This window comes from Hyperolius riggenbachi, chromosome 1, assembly GCF_040937935.1.
Source record: "Hyperolius riggenbachi isolate aHypRig1 chromosome 1, aHypRig1.pri, whole genome shotgun sequence".
Taxonomy (NCBI): domain Eukaryota; kingdom Metazoa; phylum Chordata; class Amphibia; order Anura; family Hyperoliidae; genus Hyperolius; species Hyperolius riggenbachi.
The window spans coordinates 284,998,389-285,016,239 of NC_090646.1; the positions used below are offsets into that span (position 1 = coordinate 284,998,389).

General features: G+C 46.7%; 1 protein-coding gene across 4 annotated transcripts in view; it reads right to left on the reverse strand.

Annotated features, from left to right (window-relative positions):
• Positions 1-16,564, reverse strand: part of INTS10 (integrator complex subunit 10) — a 76,899-nt gene extending 60,335 nt beyond the window's left edge. For 2 of the 4 annotated variants that reach the window (XM_068271148.1, XM_068271150.1), the window contains exons 1-3: positions 16,390-16,564; positions 11,366-11,433; positions 10,438-10,541 (exon numbers count right to left, since the gene is read on the reverse strand). In XM_068271148.1, coding sequence (XP_068127249.1) covers positions 10,438-10,541; positions 11,366-11,433; positions 16,390-16,521 — 304 coding nt within the window. In that variant the 5' untranslated portion in view covers positions 16,522-16,564. Of the gene's footprint in view, positions 1-10,437; positions 10,542-11,365; positions 11,434-16,373 lie in introns of all 4 variants that reach the window. The other 2 variants (XM_068271149.1, XM_068271151.1) reach the window with 2 other exon arrangements.
• Positions 16,565-17,851: the final 1,287 nt, after the last annotated feature.

A 17,851-nucleotide genomic window follows, 5' to 3' on the forward strand; every position in this document is an offset into this window, starting at 1 on the left:
GATGCAGAGCACGCATTTTTCAGTTTAGCAGAGGCGGTGTATGCCTGTGCGATTAACCATTCAATTGCAGCATGTGTTTAGGGAGGCGCAGCCTTTCCCCCACTGTTTCTTAGCTCTGTAAGTATATAACTATCAGGTTAGCTGCTCTCAGCCCCTCCTCCTGAGTTTCCTGTTTGCATAATAAGTAGTAGCAGATTTGCATATGATCTGCATCTGAATTGAATGCGAAGTGTGCGGAAAATCTATTTAGGTGCTGCACACTGAGCTGGTGGTCATTTCAGATGCAGCCTTAGTGGTATGCGCTGGCGTTCTCCTCGCTGTTCAAAAAAATAGACACATTTATTGTAAAAAAAAAAAAAAAAAACTACAACAAACAAAAACACACGCCAGCAGGGATCAGACCCCACTAACAGAAAGCTGCGTTGGTAGGGGAAAAGTGTGGGGGGGGGGGAAATCACTTGTGTGCTGATTTGTACGGCCCTGCAGTGAGGCTGCAAAGCTGCAGTGGCCTTTTTAGTAAAAAATGGCCTGGCCACTAGGGGGTGGGGGGTGGGGGGTTAAGACCGCAGTCCTTAAATGGTTAAACAATGCAGATTGCCTGACTGTCCTGCCGAGTCTCTGCCTCTAATATTATCCACAGACCAGGGGTGAAACTACAAAACATAGGCCCACCCCAAAAAAACTTTGATGGGGCCCCTTAATATTCACAAACCTTTCGATTGCCACTTCTTGGTGTCCCTCAAAGCTTGGGGGCCATCTTACCAGGGCTGTGGAGTCAGTACAAACATCCACCGACTCCAACTCCGACTCCTCAGGTTAGGATTCCATCCACTCCAACTCCTCTAATTTGCATATTACAATCTCGTAGATTGAAAGTATGTAACATGAAATTCGTCTCTTAACTGCCAACACTTAGGAATTTTAAAATACAACCGAAGTGAGAGGGATATGAAGGCCATATTTAATCCCTTTTAAACAATACAAGTCACCTGGCTAGCCAGCTGATCTTCTGCCTCTAATACTTTTAGTCATAGACAAACTAGTCCTTGGTAAGAGTACTTGTAGAAGGTACAGACGGGAACAAAGAACATCTATCAGGCCCTAGGCTGTGGGTACATGTAAGAGTGATGTGCAGGTACTCTGCAGGGGAAGAAGGAGATTCTTCCTCTCTTACACATTCTTCATGCACAATCTGAACATGGATCAGGCCCTAGGCAATGTAACGGTCACGGTCAGTTACCTGTCCAGAAAAGGCGGCCAGTACGCACGAATGCTGGCGGTCGTCCTGGTGGGTCTCGGTGGGGCGACCTGTCGGTGCTCACCAGTGTGCGTTGCATCGCACGGCGTAAGCGTTGGCGTCAGGAGGCGCTGGCGTGAGCGTTGTGTGGCGTTGCGTGCACAGGGGCGGCTGCTGTGTATGTTTATTCTGGCATTTTGCGCGCGCTGGCGTTTGCGCGCGTTTTAGCGTGCACGTGCACAGCGCGGTGCGTTGTGCACATGCGCGCGCGGTGCATCGTGCTGTGCGCGCCAAAGAAAGCCTATTTAAACCTCGAGAGTGCATTGCTTCCTTGCTGTAGTATTGCAGCTAGTGTTGTACTCCCGTGCCGTGACCTAGTGTCTGCCTGTCTGTTGTTATTCCGGAACCCGACCTCTGCTTGTTTGACTGCCCGCTTTGTTGATGACCTCTGCCTGCCTGACTACCCGCTCGGTTGCCGAACCCTGCCTGTATGAGAACCCGCTCCGTTGCCGACCTCCGCCTGTCCTGACTACCCGCTTTGTTGCCGAACCCTGCCTGTATGAGAATCTGTTCTGCTGCCGACTTCTGCTGATCCTGAAAGTATTCCTACTACTGTCCACACTGGTTGCTGAGTCCTTGCACTACTCGACTCAGACCAGAGGAGTGCCGTGGTTTCATCTTGTTCAACGGTCCATCGGATCCTGCGAGCACTCCTGCCTCCTGCACACCTCGGTACCCCTGTTCCCACTTCAGGGGTGTCAGGTGTCAAGCTGCAAGAGTTGCTACCCTCAGCACAACGGTCTCCTCCACTACAAGGTTCGTGACATAATACTACAGCCAACAATGGAGACCGCTGAGCTAGCAACCGTGCTGACCACCCTCTGCAATCAGATGGCCACACTAACGGACGCCATTAAGGATCTTCAAGCAGGACACCAACGGCTGGAAGGCCGCATATACGTCATCTCAGCAGCTGCTCCTAGTCAGCCTATGGAGCAGCACCTGGGAGCATCACCACTGCCACCAAGTGTTATAGCAGCGCAGGAAAACACTTTTTGCTCCTAGTCAGCCGCCTGCCTCTGCCGCAGCACCACAAATACCACTTCCGGCAACAAGCAACCTTGCCTCTGCACCTGCTCCAGTAGCCCCCGAACCATGGGTTCCCACGCCGGAACGATTTTCAGGAGACAGATCAAAGTTCCAGGCTTTCAAACATGCCTGTCTGCTATATTTCTCGCTTCAACTACGCACATTCTCTCATGAAGAAACAAAGGTGATCTCGTCATCTCGTTGCTACAAGGAGATCCTCAAACCTGGGCCTACAGGCTGATGGACCAGAAGCATCCCGCTCTGGCAACAACGGAAACCTTTTTTACTCACATGGCTGCCGTGTATGACGACCCGCAGCGACAAGTTACAGCTGAATTGGGACTAAGGAACCTACGCCAGGGTCGGAGACCAGTAGAAGATTACACATCTGAATTCCGCAGATGGTCAGCTGACACTGACTGGAACGAGGGTGCATTGAAGCACCAGTTCCGCCTCGGACTATCCGAAGCTCTGAAGGACGAACTAGCCCGGGTGGGAGTACCAGCTACCCTTGATGGCCTGATTGACTTGGCAATCCAAATTGACCGAAGGTTGCGGGAACGCCAGATGGAAAGAGCGGCAGGCAGCTCCTCCCGTGCATCCTGGGTACCTACCTTTCCTTCTGCCTCAACCACAGTTCCTACTGCAACAGTGGATCAGGAGGAACCAATGCAGTTGGGGGTCATGCGCTCCCCCCTATCAACAGAAGAGAGGAACAGAAGGAATCAGGGGAATCTATGCTTCTATTGTGGAACTGCTGGTCACATGATCAGGATCTGCCCAGTTCGACCCACTGATAAGGAATTCTTATCTAGAAGTGTACCCTATAGCTATCCCCAAAAGATGACTAATCACCTGACCATTCCTATCTCGTTTCAGTTCCCAGGAAGAACCATTAGAACCACCGCCATCATTGACTCCGGAGCCTGCAGTTGTTTCATGGACATTGCATTTGCCACTCATCATCAGTTTCCAGTACAACCTCGCAAGGAACCACTCCACATCCATTTAGCGGATGGATCAACTGTCTGCTCAGGGCCGGTTACCATGGAGACAATCCCTACCAGTGCCCTGATCCTTGAAACTCACCAAGAAATGCTTAAGTTCGATCTTCTAGCTTCGCCAATGTTTCCAGTAATCCTAGGACTGCCCTGGCTGCAAGCACACAACCCACTTATCAATTGGACCACAGGAGCGGTCTCATTCATCTCAATTTACTGTGGGAGTTGCTGACCATCTGTCAGTCCGGTTACTTCCGGCCCACTACTATGCACATCAAAAGCACTTCAAGAAATTGTTCCATCCCAGTATCATGAATACCTTGATGTCTTCGATAAAAAAGGGGCGGATTGTTTACCACCTCACCGGCCGTATGACTGCTTGATTGATCTTGTCCCGGGAGCCAAGATTCCATTTGGGCATATGTTTCCTCTCTCTGACCCTGAACAAGAAACCCTCAAGCAATACATCGAAGAGAATCTCAAGAAAGGGTTTATCCGTCCATCCATCTTACAGCTGGAGCAGGAATTTTTTTTGTGCAAAAGAAAGACAAAACACTAAGACCCTGCATAGATTACCGAGAACTTAATAAAGTAACCATCAAGAATAGCTACCTCTAGTTCCGGAACTCTTCCAGAAACTCAGAGAAGCCAGGATATTTTCTAAACTAGACCTAAGGGGGGCCTATAACTTGGTCAGAATAAGAGCTGGAGATGAATGGAAGACTGCCTTCAGATCTCGGTATGGACACTTCGAATACCTGGTAATGCCATTTGGGCTCTGCAACGCCCCGGCGACATTCCAGTATTTCATCAATGACGTCCTGAAAGACTTTATTGATCAATTTATTATAGTCTATTTAGAAGACATATTAGTTTTCTCAGCATCATTGGAGGATCATCGCAATCAGGTCTGTCAGGTACTGGCTCGCCTCAGACAATATAACCTATTCGTCAAGGCCGAGAAGTGTGAATTCGAGAAGACGGTCATACAGTTCCTGGGGCTTATTATTTCTGATGAAGGATTTACTATGGACCCACAGAAGATTCGGGCAATTCTGGACTGGCCAGCCCCTACTAACAGAAAGGCAGTTCAAAGGTTTGTAGGATTTGCCAACTTCTACCGCAGATTTATTAAAAAAACTTTTCCGCAATAGTTTTGCCCATCACTCAACTTACACGTCAGAACAGTCATTTCTTATGGAATAAGGAGGCCCAGGCAGCATTTAATAAACTGAAACAACACTTCACATCTGCTCCCGTTCTTAGACATCCGGATCCGGCACTGGCCTTTGTACTAGAGGTGGATGCATCTGACTCTGCGGTAGGGGCGGTGCTATCACAAAGACAAAAGGCTTTACTTCACCCGGTGGCGTTCTATTCAAGGAAGCTTTCGGAGGCAGAGAAAAACTACGATGTAGGGGATAGGGAATTGCTGGCTATAAAGGTTGCATTAGAAGAGTGGAGGTACCTCCTGGAAGGCGCAGCTCAGCCTATACTCCTCTTCACGGACCACCGTAACCTTGAATATCTGAAGACCGCAAAAAGGCTGAATCCAAGGCAAGCCAGGTGGGCTCTTTTCTTTTCGAGATTTGCATTTCACATCACCTACAGACCCGGATCAAAAAACATAAAACCAGACGCTCTATCTCGGATGTTTCCAGAGGATGAGAACCCAAGCGCACCCGACACAATTTTGTCTGATCAGAACTTCCTAATTATTCAGCCAGCCCTGATCAGTCAACTCCGTCAGGCATCAATCGGTCCACCAGAATCTATCAGGAATTCTCTGGAGGAGAAGGGGGGCTTGTGGTGGTGCGACAAGATGTTTGTACCAGAAGACTTGCGCCCCGTAGTACTCGAATCTTGTCACGACCACAAGTTAGCAGGTCACTTTGGTATAACAAAGACTCTGGATCTGGTACAACGCTCGTTCTGGTGGCCCAAGCTCAGAAGAGACTGTAAGTTATATGTGACTTCCTGCCCCATTTGCTGCCGATTTAAGGGGTCGAAGTTCAAGCCTTGGGGATTACTTAACCCACTGCCAGTACCACCCAGGCCCTGGTATTCCATCTCTATGGACTTTATTGTAGAATTACCGGGATCGGAAGGGCACAACACCATCTTCGTTGTAGTAGACCGACTGTCTAAGATAGCACACTTCCTACCCATGGAGTCTACCCCCTTAGCGCAAGCAACGGCCAAGACCTTTATAAAGGAGATTGTACGCCTTCATGGGGTTCCAGCCGACATCGTCTCAGACAGAGGGACGCAGTTTACTTCCCGATTCTGGAAGGCTTTGTGCGAATCCTTGGACATTAAATTACAATTTTCATCTGCCTATCATCCACAGTCAAACGGTCAGACAGAACACACCAATCAAACATTAGAACAATATTTGAGATGTTTTCTATCATCAGCACAAGATAACTGGGTCCAGCTCCTGCCATTAGCCGAATTCGCCTATAATAACTCTGTTCACTCAAGCACACAACAATCTCCGTTCTTTGCTAATTATGGGTTCCATCCATCATTCCTGCCAAATACTCTTCCAGAAACATCAGTACCTGCTTCCGATAATCTGATCAAAACATTACATGACAATAATCTGATTCTGCAACGAACCATGTCCCAAGCACAGGGAAACTACAAGAGGAAGGCTGATCTTCACAGGAGAGACAATCCGGATTTCAAAGTGGGGGACTCGGTCTGGCTGTCTACCATGAATCTCAAATTAGCCTGCCCTTCCAAAAAATTGGGTCCTAAGTTTGTTGGACCATTCCTCATCAAAAGAAGAATTTGACAGGTGGCTTATGAATTGGATCTCCCTGATAACTTGAAGATTCACCCGGTATTCCATTCCGCGCTGCTGAAACCTACTACACTGGACCCCTTTCCTAATAGAAGAACAAATCCACCACCATCGATTTTGGTAGAAGGAGAGGAAGAGTTCGAGGTGGAGGCAATCTTGGACTCCAGGAAGAGATATAACCAGATCCAGTACCTTATAAAATGGAGGGGATATGGCATAGAGGAAAACACCTGGGAACCAGCAGGTAACGTCCAGGCCACCCGTCTGGTCAATCAGTTCCACAGGGAATTCCCGGAGAAGCCAGCCCCTGAGGGCATCCGGCGGCCGCCCCTTAGGGGGGGCATTGTCACGGTCAGTTACCAGTCCAGAAGAGGCGGCCAGTACGCACGAATGCTGGCGGTCGTCCTGGTGGGTCTCGGCGGGGCGTCCTGTCGGTGCTCACCAGTGTGCGTTGCATCGCACGACGTAAGCGTTGGCGTCAGGAGGCGCTGGCGTGAGCGTTGTGTGGCGTTGCGGGCACAGGGGCGGTGTTTGCGCGTGCGCGCGTGTTTTAGCGTGCGTGCACATGCGCGTCTGCGCATGCGTGCGCAGCGCGTTGTGCGCATGCGCGCGTGGTGCGTCGTGCTGTGCGCGCCAGGTGCGTCGTGCTGTGCGCGCCAAAGAAGGCCTATTTAAACCTGGAGAGTGCATTCCTTCCTTGCTGTAGTATTGCAGCAAGTGTTGTACTCCCGTGCCGTGACCTAGTGTCTGCCTGTCTGTTGTTATTCCGGAACCCGACCTCGGCTTGTTTGACTGCCCGCTTTGTTGATGACCTCTGCCTGCCTGACTACCCGCTCGGTTGCCGAACCCTGCCTGTATGAGAACCTGTTCTGCTGCCGACTTCTGCTGATCCTGAAAGTATTCCTACTACTGTCCACACTGGTTGCTGAGTCCTTGCACTACTCGACTCAGACCAGAGGAGTGCCGTGGTTTCATCTTGTTCAACGGTCCATCGGATCCTGCGAGCACACCTGCCTCCTGCACACCTCGGTACCCCTGTTCCCACTCCAGGGGTGTCAGGTGTCAAGCTGCAAGAGTTGCTACTCTCAGCACAACGGTCTCCTCCACTACAAGGTTCGTGACAGTAACTGTGGGTACATGTAAGAGTGATGTGCAGGTACTCTGCAGGAGAATGAGGAGATTCTTCTTCTATTACACATTCTTCATGCACAATCTGAACCAGGTGTATGGGTGATAGACAACACCTCTGTGTTCAATGTGTACAACTTTCTCAGTGGATTCCCTGCAGCTCGTGGGGAGTGCATATGTAGAGTATAGTACTACTGTGTAACAAAGTAAACCAGAGACAGATAAAATTAAAGTCTAATACATACCTAGGGGCTTCCTCCAGCTCCCTTCCTCCTAATCAGTCCCTTGCTGTCCTCCCCCGCCACCTGGATCTTCTTCTATGGGTCCAGGTACTTGAGCCAGTCGGGCATAGTGCGCATGCACACACTCCACCGCTGGGAGCGTTCCATACCTGCTCAGCATTATTGCGCAGGTGCCGAAGGCTCCTGGCTGTGGGAGCGGCACACAGCTGGACTGCGCTGACTGGCTGAAATACCGGGACTCATAGCAGAAGATCCAGGTGGCAAAGGAGGACAGTGAGGGACTGATTAGCCTAAAGCCTATGTATAAAAAATAAATAATAAAAAAAAAAAATTTCATCCATTTAAGGTACCCTTTAATTTGAAGCCATCAAACCAAATGTTAACAACATATCAAATTATTTGATTTCATGAGCAAAGGGAGTGCATAAATTTGCATAAACCAGCATCAGCGCAAAATTATTTCCATCTCATTGACCATCTCTATTAGTGACACAGCTACACATCAGGCTTTATTCTGTTATTTAGTATATATAAGAGATTCCTGTGTACACATTATATATATGGCTAAAACTTAATGCTGACAAAATTGAGGTTCTTGTTATCGGTGGTCAGGGCCCAACAGCAAAGCAGCCCCAGTCTCAACCAGCACCGCTAAGGATAGGGAGCTCAGACCTGAACAACTCAGAGTGTGTGCGCAGCCTGGGAGTACTGATTGATGGGAAATTAAGCTTCAGGAATCAAATCTCTCTGTTGTGAAACATTCCTTCTTTCATTTTTGTTTTTTCATATTGCAAGGATTAAACATCTCATTCCTTCAGAGGATCTTCCAACCCTAGCTCATGCCTTCGTCACATCAAGATTGGACTACTGCAATGTTCTCTACACAGGCCTTCATAAGAAAGACCTACGCCGCCTGCAATTAGTACAGAATGCCGCCACAAGACTGTTAACGAGCCAACCCCGCCATTGCCACATAACACCAACCCTGTGCTCACTCCACTGGCTACCGATAAAATGGAGAATTTTGTTTAAGATTGGCTTACTGACATTCAAATCCTTGAACAATCTGGGCCCTGGATACCTGAAGGACTTGTAGCAACTGCATCACACCCCCCCACAATCTTAGATCAAAAGGACGTAACACCTTGGTCACCCCCAGAGTCCACCTCAAAACCTTTGGAGACAGAGCCTTTTGTCATGCTGCCCCTACACTTTGGAACTCCCTGCCACACCCAATCAGGACAGCTCCATCCCTGGAAGCATTTAAGTCTAAACTGAAAACTCACCTCTTCAGTCTGGCATTCATGAACACCTGACTATCTCCTCCGTAACACAGTCCAGCCTGCAACCCTGTATTGATCTGAGACACAACTATGCGCTTTGAGTCCTATGGGAGAAAAGCGCTTTACAAATGTTATTGTATTGTATACATTCACAATCAGATATGTATATCTGACTTTAAAAATACGGGAACTGCTTTATTGAAGCAGCACAAGTAACAATTGTTTTATTGGTTTTTTTTCATTTTTGTGGACTAAGCAGAGTTATTACTGTACATATAAATTATTTATGATGACTATTATCTGAGAAATAGAACATTTTATCATATTTTCTATTTTAATTACAGTTTAAATTCATTAGGAGTCAGGAGTCGGTGCATTTTTTCCCGACTCCAGGTACCCAAAAATTGCTCCGACTCTGACTCCACAGCCTGCATCTTACAAGGCCCATAAAACAAGTGTGGATCTTTATACCCATAACCTGTAGCCACAAACACCTGCTCTGGAGTATGAAGGTCGGAATACACTTAGCAGAAACGCTTGCGTTGCGGAAAATGCAATGTTAACGCACATCTTGCAAGTTAATGGGCCGCATAAAAATACGCATATGGTTGCGTTCGGCTATGTGCATTTTTAAAAATGCAGGACTTGCTGAAAATTTTTCCAAAACGAATCTAAAACGCACATAATGAATATCAATGGCAATGCAGAGGTATTGAGTTGTAGTGCGTTTTGTATGCTTTTTTTATTTGTAAAAAGTTTGATGATGTATTTCCGCTTCCTGTTGACTTCCTATTGATTAGCATAAATCGCATAACAAAACGCACAAAAATGCATGTTTTTTATGTAGAAAACGCATTAAAATGCAGGCAAAATGCATGTGCGAAACGCAAATGCACTTAAAATGCACAAATGCATATGCAGCAAAACGCTACCTTTCACGCACTGCCTAGTGTGTTCCCACCCTCAGAGAAAAGGAAGCTTGGTAGTTGGGGCCCCCCATACCTCTGCCCCCTCCCCCCTGCAGTTGCAGGGGCTGCAACTGTCGACTAGTTACGACCCTGTCACTTGTAGTGGGCTCACGAGTAATCACGTGTGCAAACTCGTGATTCAAACGAGGCTTAATTGCCGCAGGTGTGCGCTTGGATGATAAGGGGTTATTTACCCATAATGCCGCCGTCCTGCCTACGCTTCAAACAGCACGCGTCCTATTGTTCGCATTGCAAGCCTCACTGTGTGCACTTACTTCCTCCTTCAAGCCGGAAGAGAGGTGGCGAGGCTTGCAGTGCATTCAATAGGACGCATGCAAGCTGTTTGAAGCGCAGGCAGGACGGCTGCATTATGGTTAAATAACCCCTCATCATCCAGCCGCACACCTGCGGCAATTAAGCCTCATTTGAATCATGAGTTAGCACTCGTGATTCTGCGTGAGCCCATCCCTGCCTGTCACAGACCGTGCACAAGCTTGCAGATCAAGTCTTCCTGACTGAAGTCTGAATGCATTACTCACATGTATGTTTCAGCAGTGTGGCTCAGATGTTACGACAGAGAGATCAGCAGGACCAGCAGGCAACTGGTATGGTTTAAAAGGAAATAAATATGGCAGCCTCCATATCCCTCTCGGTTCAGGTATAAACTGGCAGTTACTTACCTCTTAAAAATTGGGTCTGTTTATCCTGTGAGTCAGTTCGAAGAGCTGCTGTAATCACACCAATTTCTCTCCAAACTACTGGCTGGTCACTAAAGTTCACAAACCTTACCAAAGAAAAACAAAAAGCTTTTAACCTCTGTGATAAACTTGAGGGGAAATGCAACACACACTTTTCAAATATGAGCAACACAGTCGCTTTGCAGACTAAAAAAAAAAACTAAAAGGCTTCAAATCGAATTTAAGAAATTATATTTTTGGGCTGCTCTTACCTCCTACTCTCCATGTAATAGCAAGTGGTAAGATACAAAAATTAATAATAATAATAAATAATACGTTTCTCACCAAAATCCAGTAGCTTGTCTATGTGGTCACATGACCTGTGCTCACAGGTAGACTGCCAGGATCCTATTTAGGAGCATGGCTATCCAGAAGACATCAACCCTCTGTTAATTACAGACAGTAATATGACTGAAGGCGAATGGCAGTCCAGACATATTCCATTTATACACAATTTATTAATTTACTGCCCATTGGCAAAAAAATAATAATAAGAGAATAGAACGAATGCAAATATATGTGACCCTGCTATTTGGCACCACTCTATGACCATGGTCAGATTGACACTCAACGTTTTCCAGTTAGAGTCCAGTTACGTCCCCTTCCACAATGCAATGTAAAAAGGAGAGGGAGTGGAAGCCATGTCACTTCAATTTTTTTTTTTATTATTATTATTTCTATTATTATTATTATTTGCGGCTAGAAAATTACAGATGTAAACAGCCAACTGACTTACATGGGCTGTCCGTTTTACTGTGTTTTTCAAATCAGGGGAAAAAAACAACCACAAAATCGTACAATAATCGTCTTATAAGAGTACTAACATACTAAAATTGAATAACCATGTTTAACATGAAATAATATAACTCACATGTCATATAACAGTCTTCCAGCTGAAGCAGTGCGCTCTGCATTTCTTTCAATATTGTACATTTCATACTACAAAAGAAAAAATTATTTGTTATTGTCATCCAGCGCTTTCAAGTGTAAATAGATCACTTCATTAATAGATCTCTGATGGATTTCTAATGCTGGGAAATTGAGAATACACGGATCGTCTGTGCGCCGGAATCAAGCCGCTGGCTCGATACCGGCGCGTCCCCGCTCGTCCGTGCGCGATTCGATTCCCGCTCGTCCGCGTGGGCATTTCCTAATCTTCCGTGCGTTTCTTCTATTGTTCTCCTTACCGGTATCGAGCGCAGAATCGATCCGGCGGGGTATCGGACAGGTCGGAAATTATCAATCGAGCCATCAGCTGCTCGATTGATAATTTCAAACGCACCGTGTATTCCCAGCATGAACTTCCACCTGATTTTCTCTCTAAGCACTATTCGGTGGGGAAAGTTGGAGACCGAGTACATTATAAGGTGCCAGCGGTTACCGGGTAAGATAGTCACCGCACATTGTGTCATTCAGGTGCTGGACTTCAGTATTTTGCAAATTGTGCTAGAAGGCGGCATGGATATGAACATAGGGGTCGGCAGGGGGTGAGTTAGGGCCAGTGCACACCAAAATGCGGTAGCGTAATTGCAAACGCTCAGCGCTTTTTGAAGTGATTTTTCAAGGCGATTCTAGGCATGTTCCTAGCGATTTTCTATTTATACCTAGCAATTTTTGGAACATTTTTCTGTAGCTTTTTAGATACAGTACAGCTGCTAGTGAACTAGTTTTGATACAAAAACGCTTGGAAAATCGCTCTAATCTAGCACTTTTCAGAGCGATTTTCCACCTTTCCTATACTTAACATTGAGGCTTTTCATCGCCTCAGAAATCAGCAGAAATGCTGCAGGACCCGAGTTTGTGTGTGGAAAAAAGGCAGTGAGTGGTTAGGGAGTGGACTGTGTGGGAGATGCCTACATGCGGCGGTCCCTGTAAAAGATGTAATCAACGATACGTCCAACCGAGCCTCCCACCTGAATGCTAATTTATGCAATTCCTGCTAGATTTGGTATGGCAGGCAAAGGGTGTATGCCCGTACACCTGATTGGCCGACTGGCACCTGCTGACCAGATAGAGGTAGGAAATTGTTTGAACTGGTAGTGAGCAATTGTGTGTGTTGCAGTGAGCATTCAGTTTAGAGGTAATGGGGGTGAAGTCCCTGGAAGTGAGAGATCCAGGGCTCGCCTTCATTTCCCTCTAGGTATCGCATGGTGGTTTGGGGGCCCCAGCTAGTGAGAGAGACTGGGGCCCCTGGCTGTCGTGCGAACCAGTGTTTGTGATCAGCCACACATACACAACGCAAGTTGAAAGCACACAGATGAAAGGCTGCAGCAGCAACCCTGCTTGTCTATAGTGTCATAGAGGCTAGACAGCACATCCAGAACAGCTCATAACCTGGAAGCAGAAGGGATATGAGCCGGCAGCCATATTGTATTTTTCCTGGAGCAATAATGGATAAAAAACACTCAAAAAGGCACACCAGAGTGGCGAAACTATCAGGTAGAGCATTTATTCTTTACAAGCTATCGACTGATATGTTTATTTTGTGTGAATCGTCCATCTCTGGTTCCCTTTAAGCACTCAGAAGCGCTCTTGCTGTGCACCAGCCCTTAGTGTTAAGAGTAGGTAGCAGGTGGGTTATTGAGAGAAAAAAATTAGGTGAAGTGATAGTAGCAGGTCAGTAAAAATTAATACCGTAACATCGGTGTTGGCCAATGCCCAATTGGCACCCTAATTACCATGGTATGCTTTTTCCAACATACAGTACATGTTGGAGAGACTGCCATCTATGATAAACAAAGCTTGGCAATATAGCTGAACACTGCACAGTAAATGGGACCTCTGATGCTTTGCAAAGAGTAAAGAACAATATCACAAGCCCAACCCATAGTAAGCAGCTGCAGTCACCAATTGGCTAGTCACTTGATTGTAGATGGGCAATCTCAGGTGATCAAAACTTTATAAGTAAAAGCCATTCACACTTGTCTTTGCAAAAAATAAATGCAATTCTGTGTTTGCAATATGATGATTATTTTTGCTCTCAACTGCTTTATAAATAGACCCTTAAATATGTATTGCAAAAAGAGGACCTAAATAATTGAAAAATAGCATTGTAGGTTTTCTACGACCCATGTTTTATGCAGATATTTATCCAAAGAACATTTTATTTAAAACCAAAAATGTTAATAGTACATAAAGTTTAATGCACTAAATTAAAAAAAGACAAAAAAAGACAACAAATTTGCATTAAATTAAAGGAGAACTGTAATGAGAGTGATATGGAGGCTGCCATATTGATTTCCTTTTAAGCAATACTAGTTGCCTGGCAGCTATACTAAGCTATCTGCCTGCAGTAGAGTGAATCACACCAGAAACAAGCATGCAGCTAATCTTGTCAGATCTGACAAAAATGTCAGAAACACCTGATATGCTGCATGCTTGTTCAGGGTCTATGGCTAAAATTATTAGAGGCAGAGGATCAGCAGGATAACCAGGCAACTGGTATTGCTTAAAAGGAAAGCAATATGGCACCCTCCATATACCTCTTTCTACAGTTCTCCTTTAATCAAAAATGTAATCTGGAGAAAATAAGCATAATGTATTCCTAATTGTAAAAAAGATGACCAAGTATTCCAATATCTGTAACTGTAAAAGCAGCAAGTTAGCTTCAGAGGATCAGCAGGATAACCAGGCAACTGGTATTGCTTAAAAGGAAAGCAATATGGCACCCTCCATATACCTCTTTCTACAGTTCTCCTTTAATCAAAAATGTAATCCGGAGAAAATAAGCATAATGTATTCCTAATTGTAAAAAAGATGACCAAGTATTCCAATATCTGTAACTGTAAAAGCAGCAAGTTAGCTTCAGAGGAAAAGAATGTAAATTATTAATCCTGAAATGACGGGACGGAGTGAGAACCCATAAAAGATTTATAGCATCCAGAGCTCCCCCAATAATGCAAAGTTCATCAGAGCAGAAACAGCAGGGGATTAATGCAGAGCAAAGCACTGTGGAGAGTAATATGTCCTACAATTAACTCCCTCCTTCCTCAGCAAGTCCAGCCCCCTTTATTTCGCTACTGGTGCCTCTACTCTGTTCCCTGCAAGCATGCACTGACATAACATGCCCGCATCCCACAGGAACAGACACCACTAAGACAAACCATGAATGCTGAGGAAGTAGGAGTGTGCTGGACAGACAGGTAACTTGGCTGGAGGTCCTGGACAAAGGAGGAGCATGTGATATATAAACAGGAGTGTGTGTGTGAGGGGAATAAGGTGTTGATAAAGCCCCAATGGCGGGGCGAAACGATCGTGGACCGACTTCTCTCCGCACCTCCTGCTAACCTCAACATATGCTGCTGCCATCGATGCCCTTTAGGTTTGATAAATATTTTCTTATTTTTTACTGCTGTGATGTTTTTAAGAAGAAATGGATTAAAGTTTTGCAAGTTTATATAACGCAAGTGTGTTGCTCCTGGATTCTGTCTTCTCATGTGTAATACTATGCAATGGATCTTATTTTCACCAGATGTTGCACCACTTGAAGTTTTTGCTATTCTCATCAGGCAGTATACTGGTGTGCACTCACTTTTCTTTATTAACCTCCCTGTCGGTCAATTAAAAGCCTAGCGCTAGCTACATGATAGATGCTGTGCAGTGGCATCCCTTAAGTGCTTCCGGTCGCCTGCGGCGATTAGTGCACACAGGAAATCCCGTTCAGAACGGGATTTCCTGCTTGGCTTCCCCCGTCACCATGGCGACGATCGGGATGACATAACCGACATCAGAGGGCGTCCAGATCCACCCCTCAGCGCTGCCTGGCACTGATTAGTCAGGCTGCGCAAGGGGTCAGGGGGCGCCGCGGCAGGTAGCTGCGAATCGGCGGCAATCAAGTTATGCACGCAGCTAGCAAAGTGCTAGCTGTGTGTAGCAAAAAAAAACAATTACACAAATCGGCCCAGCAGGGCCTGAGAAACAGGTAACTTGGCTGTGCTTGATCTGCATTATTACCCTGGTGCCAAACTTCTGATGGTGACACCTGGTGAAGTGCCAGCCCTGGGAGCTGAACTGGAACTTGGCACACAAACAGAAGTGGTTGGATAATGTACTGGTTAAGTGCTTTGCCTTTGACATGGGAGACCAGGGTGAGAATCCTGGCTAGGGTCAGTATGTATTCAGTAAAGAGTCCAAGACAAGACTCCCTAATGATGGGCATACACGGGTCGATCCGGCCGCCGGAAAGACCCCTGCCGCATCCCCGCTCGTCTGCGCGGATCGATTCCCACTCGTCCCCGCCAGCGCTTCTCATCTCCCGCTCGATTCGCCACTATTGTCTGCCCGCGGGGATCGAGTGCGGAATTGATCCCCACGGTGATCGGACACTTAGGATATTGATAATCCTCCCCTCGACGCCGTGTATGCCCAGCATTACACTGCAGGTTGGCCTCTTGAGCGCGTCCCAGTCGCTGCTGCTCTTGAGCACTTTGAGTCCAACAGGAGAAAAACGCTATACAAATATTTGGATTTGAGATGATTAGGTGACACCTTGATTAATCAGGTTGTCAGTTAATCAATTGGCCCAAATCTGATTAGCGACATGCAAAGATCTGGTTCATCCCTTATTTTTTTAGATTAGGGCAGAAAAAAAAAAAGTGGCAACACCTCTGGCATGAACCATTACAGTGCAGCTGGGAAAAGGGATAATACCTAAACAGTCTATTAAATAGACTTCTGTTTAAAGCAAATTTACATTTAGCATATTGATCAAAACCAGGGCAAGAAAAACTGAAACAAAAGTGGAGCAGCTGCCCATATAAATGACTCTCTGAAAAACTGTTCCAGTGTGGTGTAATTCCCATTGCAGTGTGTAGGGACAAGTGCAGAATGCACGCCTGCCATCGCACAGCGTGTATTGGATCTCCACCGCTGAGAGTCACCTGGACAGATGCACACCTGGATATTGAAGTCCTGCGGGTAGAGGGTGCGCGCGGTGATAAGCCAGGCTCGTGCTGCACACGTATCCGCCTGCACCAGCTCCCGGGCTCTCCTCACCAGGAACTCACAGTCTCCCAGACCCGCCATCATCAGCTGTGGCTGCGACTGATGGCGTCATTACAAAGGAGACGGATGCGTGCGCTCTCGGAGATGTCGTTGACTGATTCCGTCAGAGGATCTGTGCTTTGCTTTCTGTTACTATAGCAACAGCATCATATTATTTTTACGTTGCTTCCTAATCCTTAGATTTGTTGAATGTATTGAACTCGTGTCAGAACAGGTGTAATCTTGAGTGTTCATTCAGTGAGATATCGATATGTATTATGAATAAAAATGGTATTCAGTTCCTATTTTTCCACATGTTGCTGTCATATAGTAAGACTTGCAGGGCAGGGCTGCTGCACATTTTTTTTGTGAGCGTATAACAAAGTATTGCAGTAGTAGATGGTGACTAAAATCCTGGGCATGGGCGCATACTAGGGCAAATTGCTAACATTTTAGCTGCGAGTAATTTTCTAGCTAACACAGGTGAGAATGTTAAACCACTTGACGACCAGGGGATTTATGGCTGATCTGTGCTGCGTGGGCTCTCCAGCCCGCAGCACAGATCAGGATAGAGCCAGGGCGATCAGACTTACCCCCTTTTTTCCCCACTAGGGGGATGTCCTGCTGGGGGGTCTGATCGCCGCCGGCTTGCTGCGCTTTGCGGGGGGGCTCTTCAAAGCCCCCCTCCGCAGCGTTCTCTGCGCTCCGTCCCTCTCCCTCCCCCTGTGAGCTGCGCAGTGAAGGATAGGCTTCAGCCTATCATAGGCCGGCGATCCCCGGCCAATCAGAGGCCGGGGATCGCCGATCTGCCTTACGGCGCAGCAGCGCCGTATGATGTAAACAGCGGGGATTTCTTCCCCGCGTGTTTACATTTTGCCGGTGAGCCGCGATCGGCGGCTCTCCGGCTGTTCACGGAGACACCCTCCATGAACGGACATGGAAAGTCCATGGAAACCCGCAGACGACCAGTTTACGCCAATCGGCGTTAGCTGGTCGTCAAGAGGATACCTTAGCGGTAAACAGGGTCATATCTGGGTAATATAGAGCCTATGGCAAACACTGAAAGTTGCCTCCCCCTGGTCAGAGCCCCCCTCCCCTCTAAAATCAGCATTATTTCTGGGGTACATGTGTCATGGTTGCCTGTGTTTTTTGTTAATATTTCTTCTTTTCCCCTCTATATCCTCTTTTCTAACACTAAACCAACTGCATCCTACATTTATAAGTTAAGTAGCCATATTCCCCAGATAACAGAATTAATCTGATCTGAGGTCTGAGTGACAGGGTGGCACGTGAGCAGACATGGCTGCACAGCACAGGGGCAGGCATGGGGGTGCAGCACAGGAGCACCTCTCTAGATATGCCTCTGGTGGTAAAT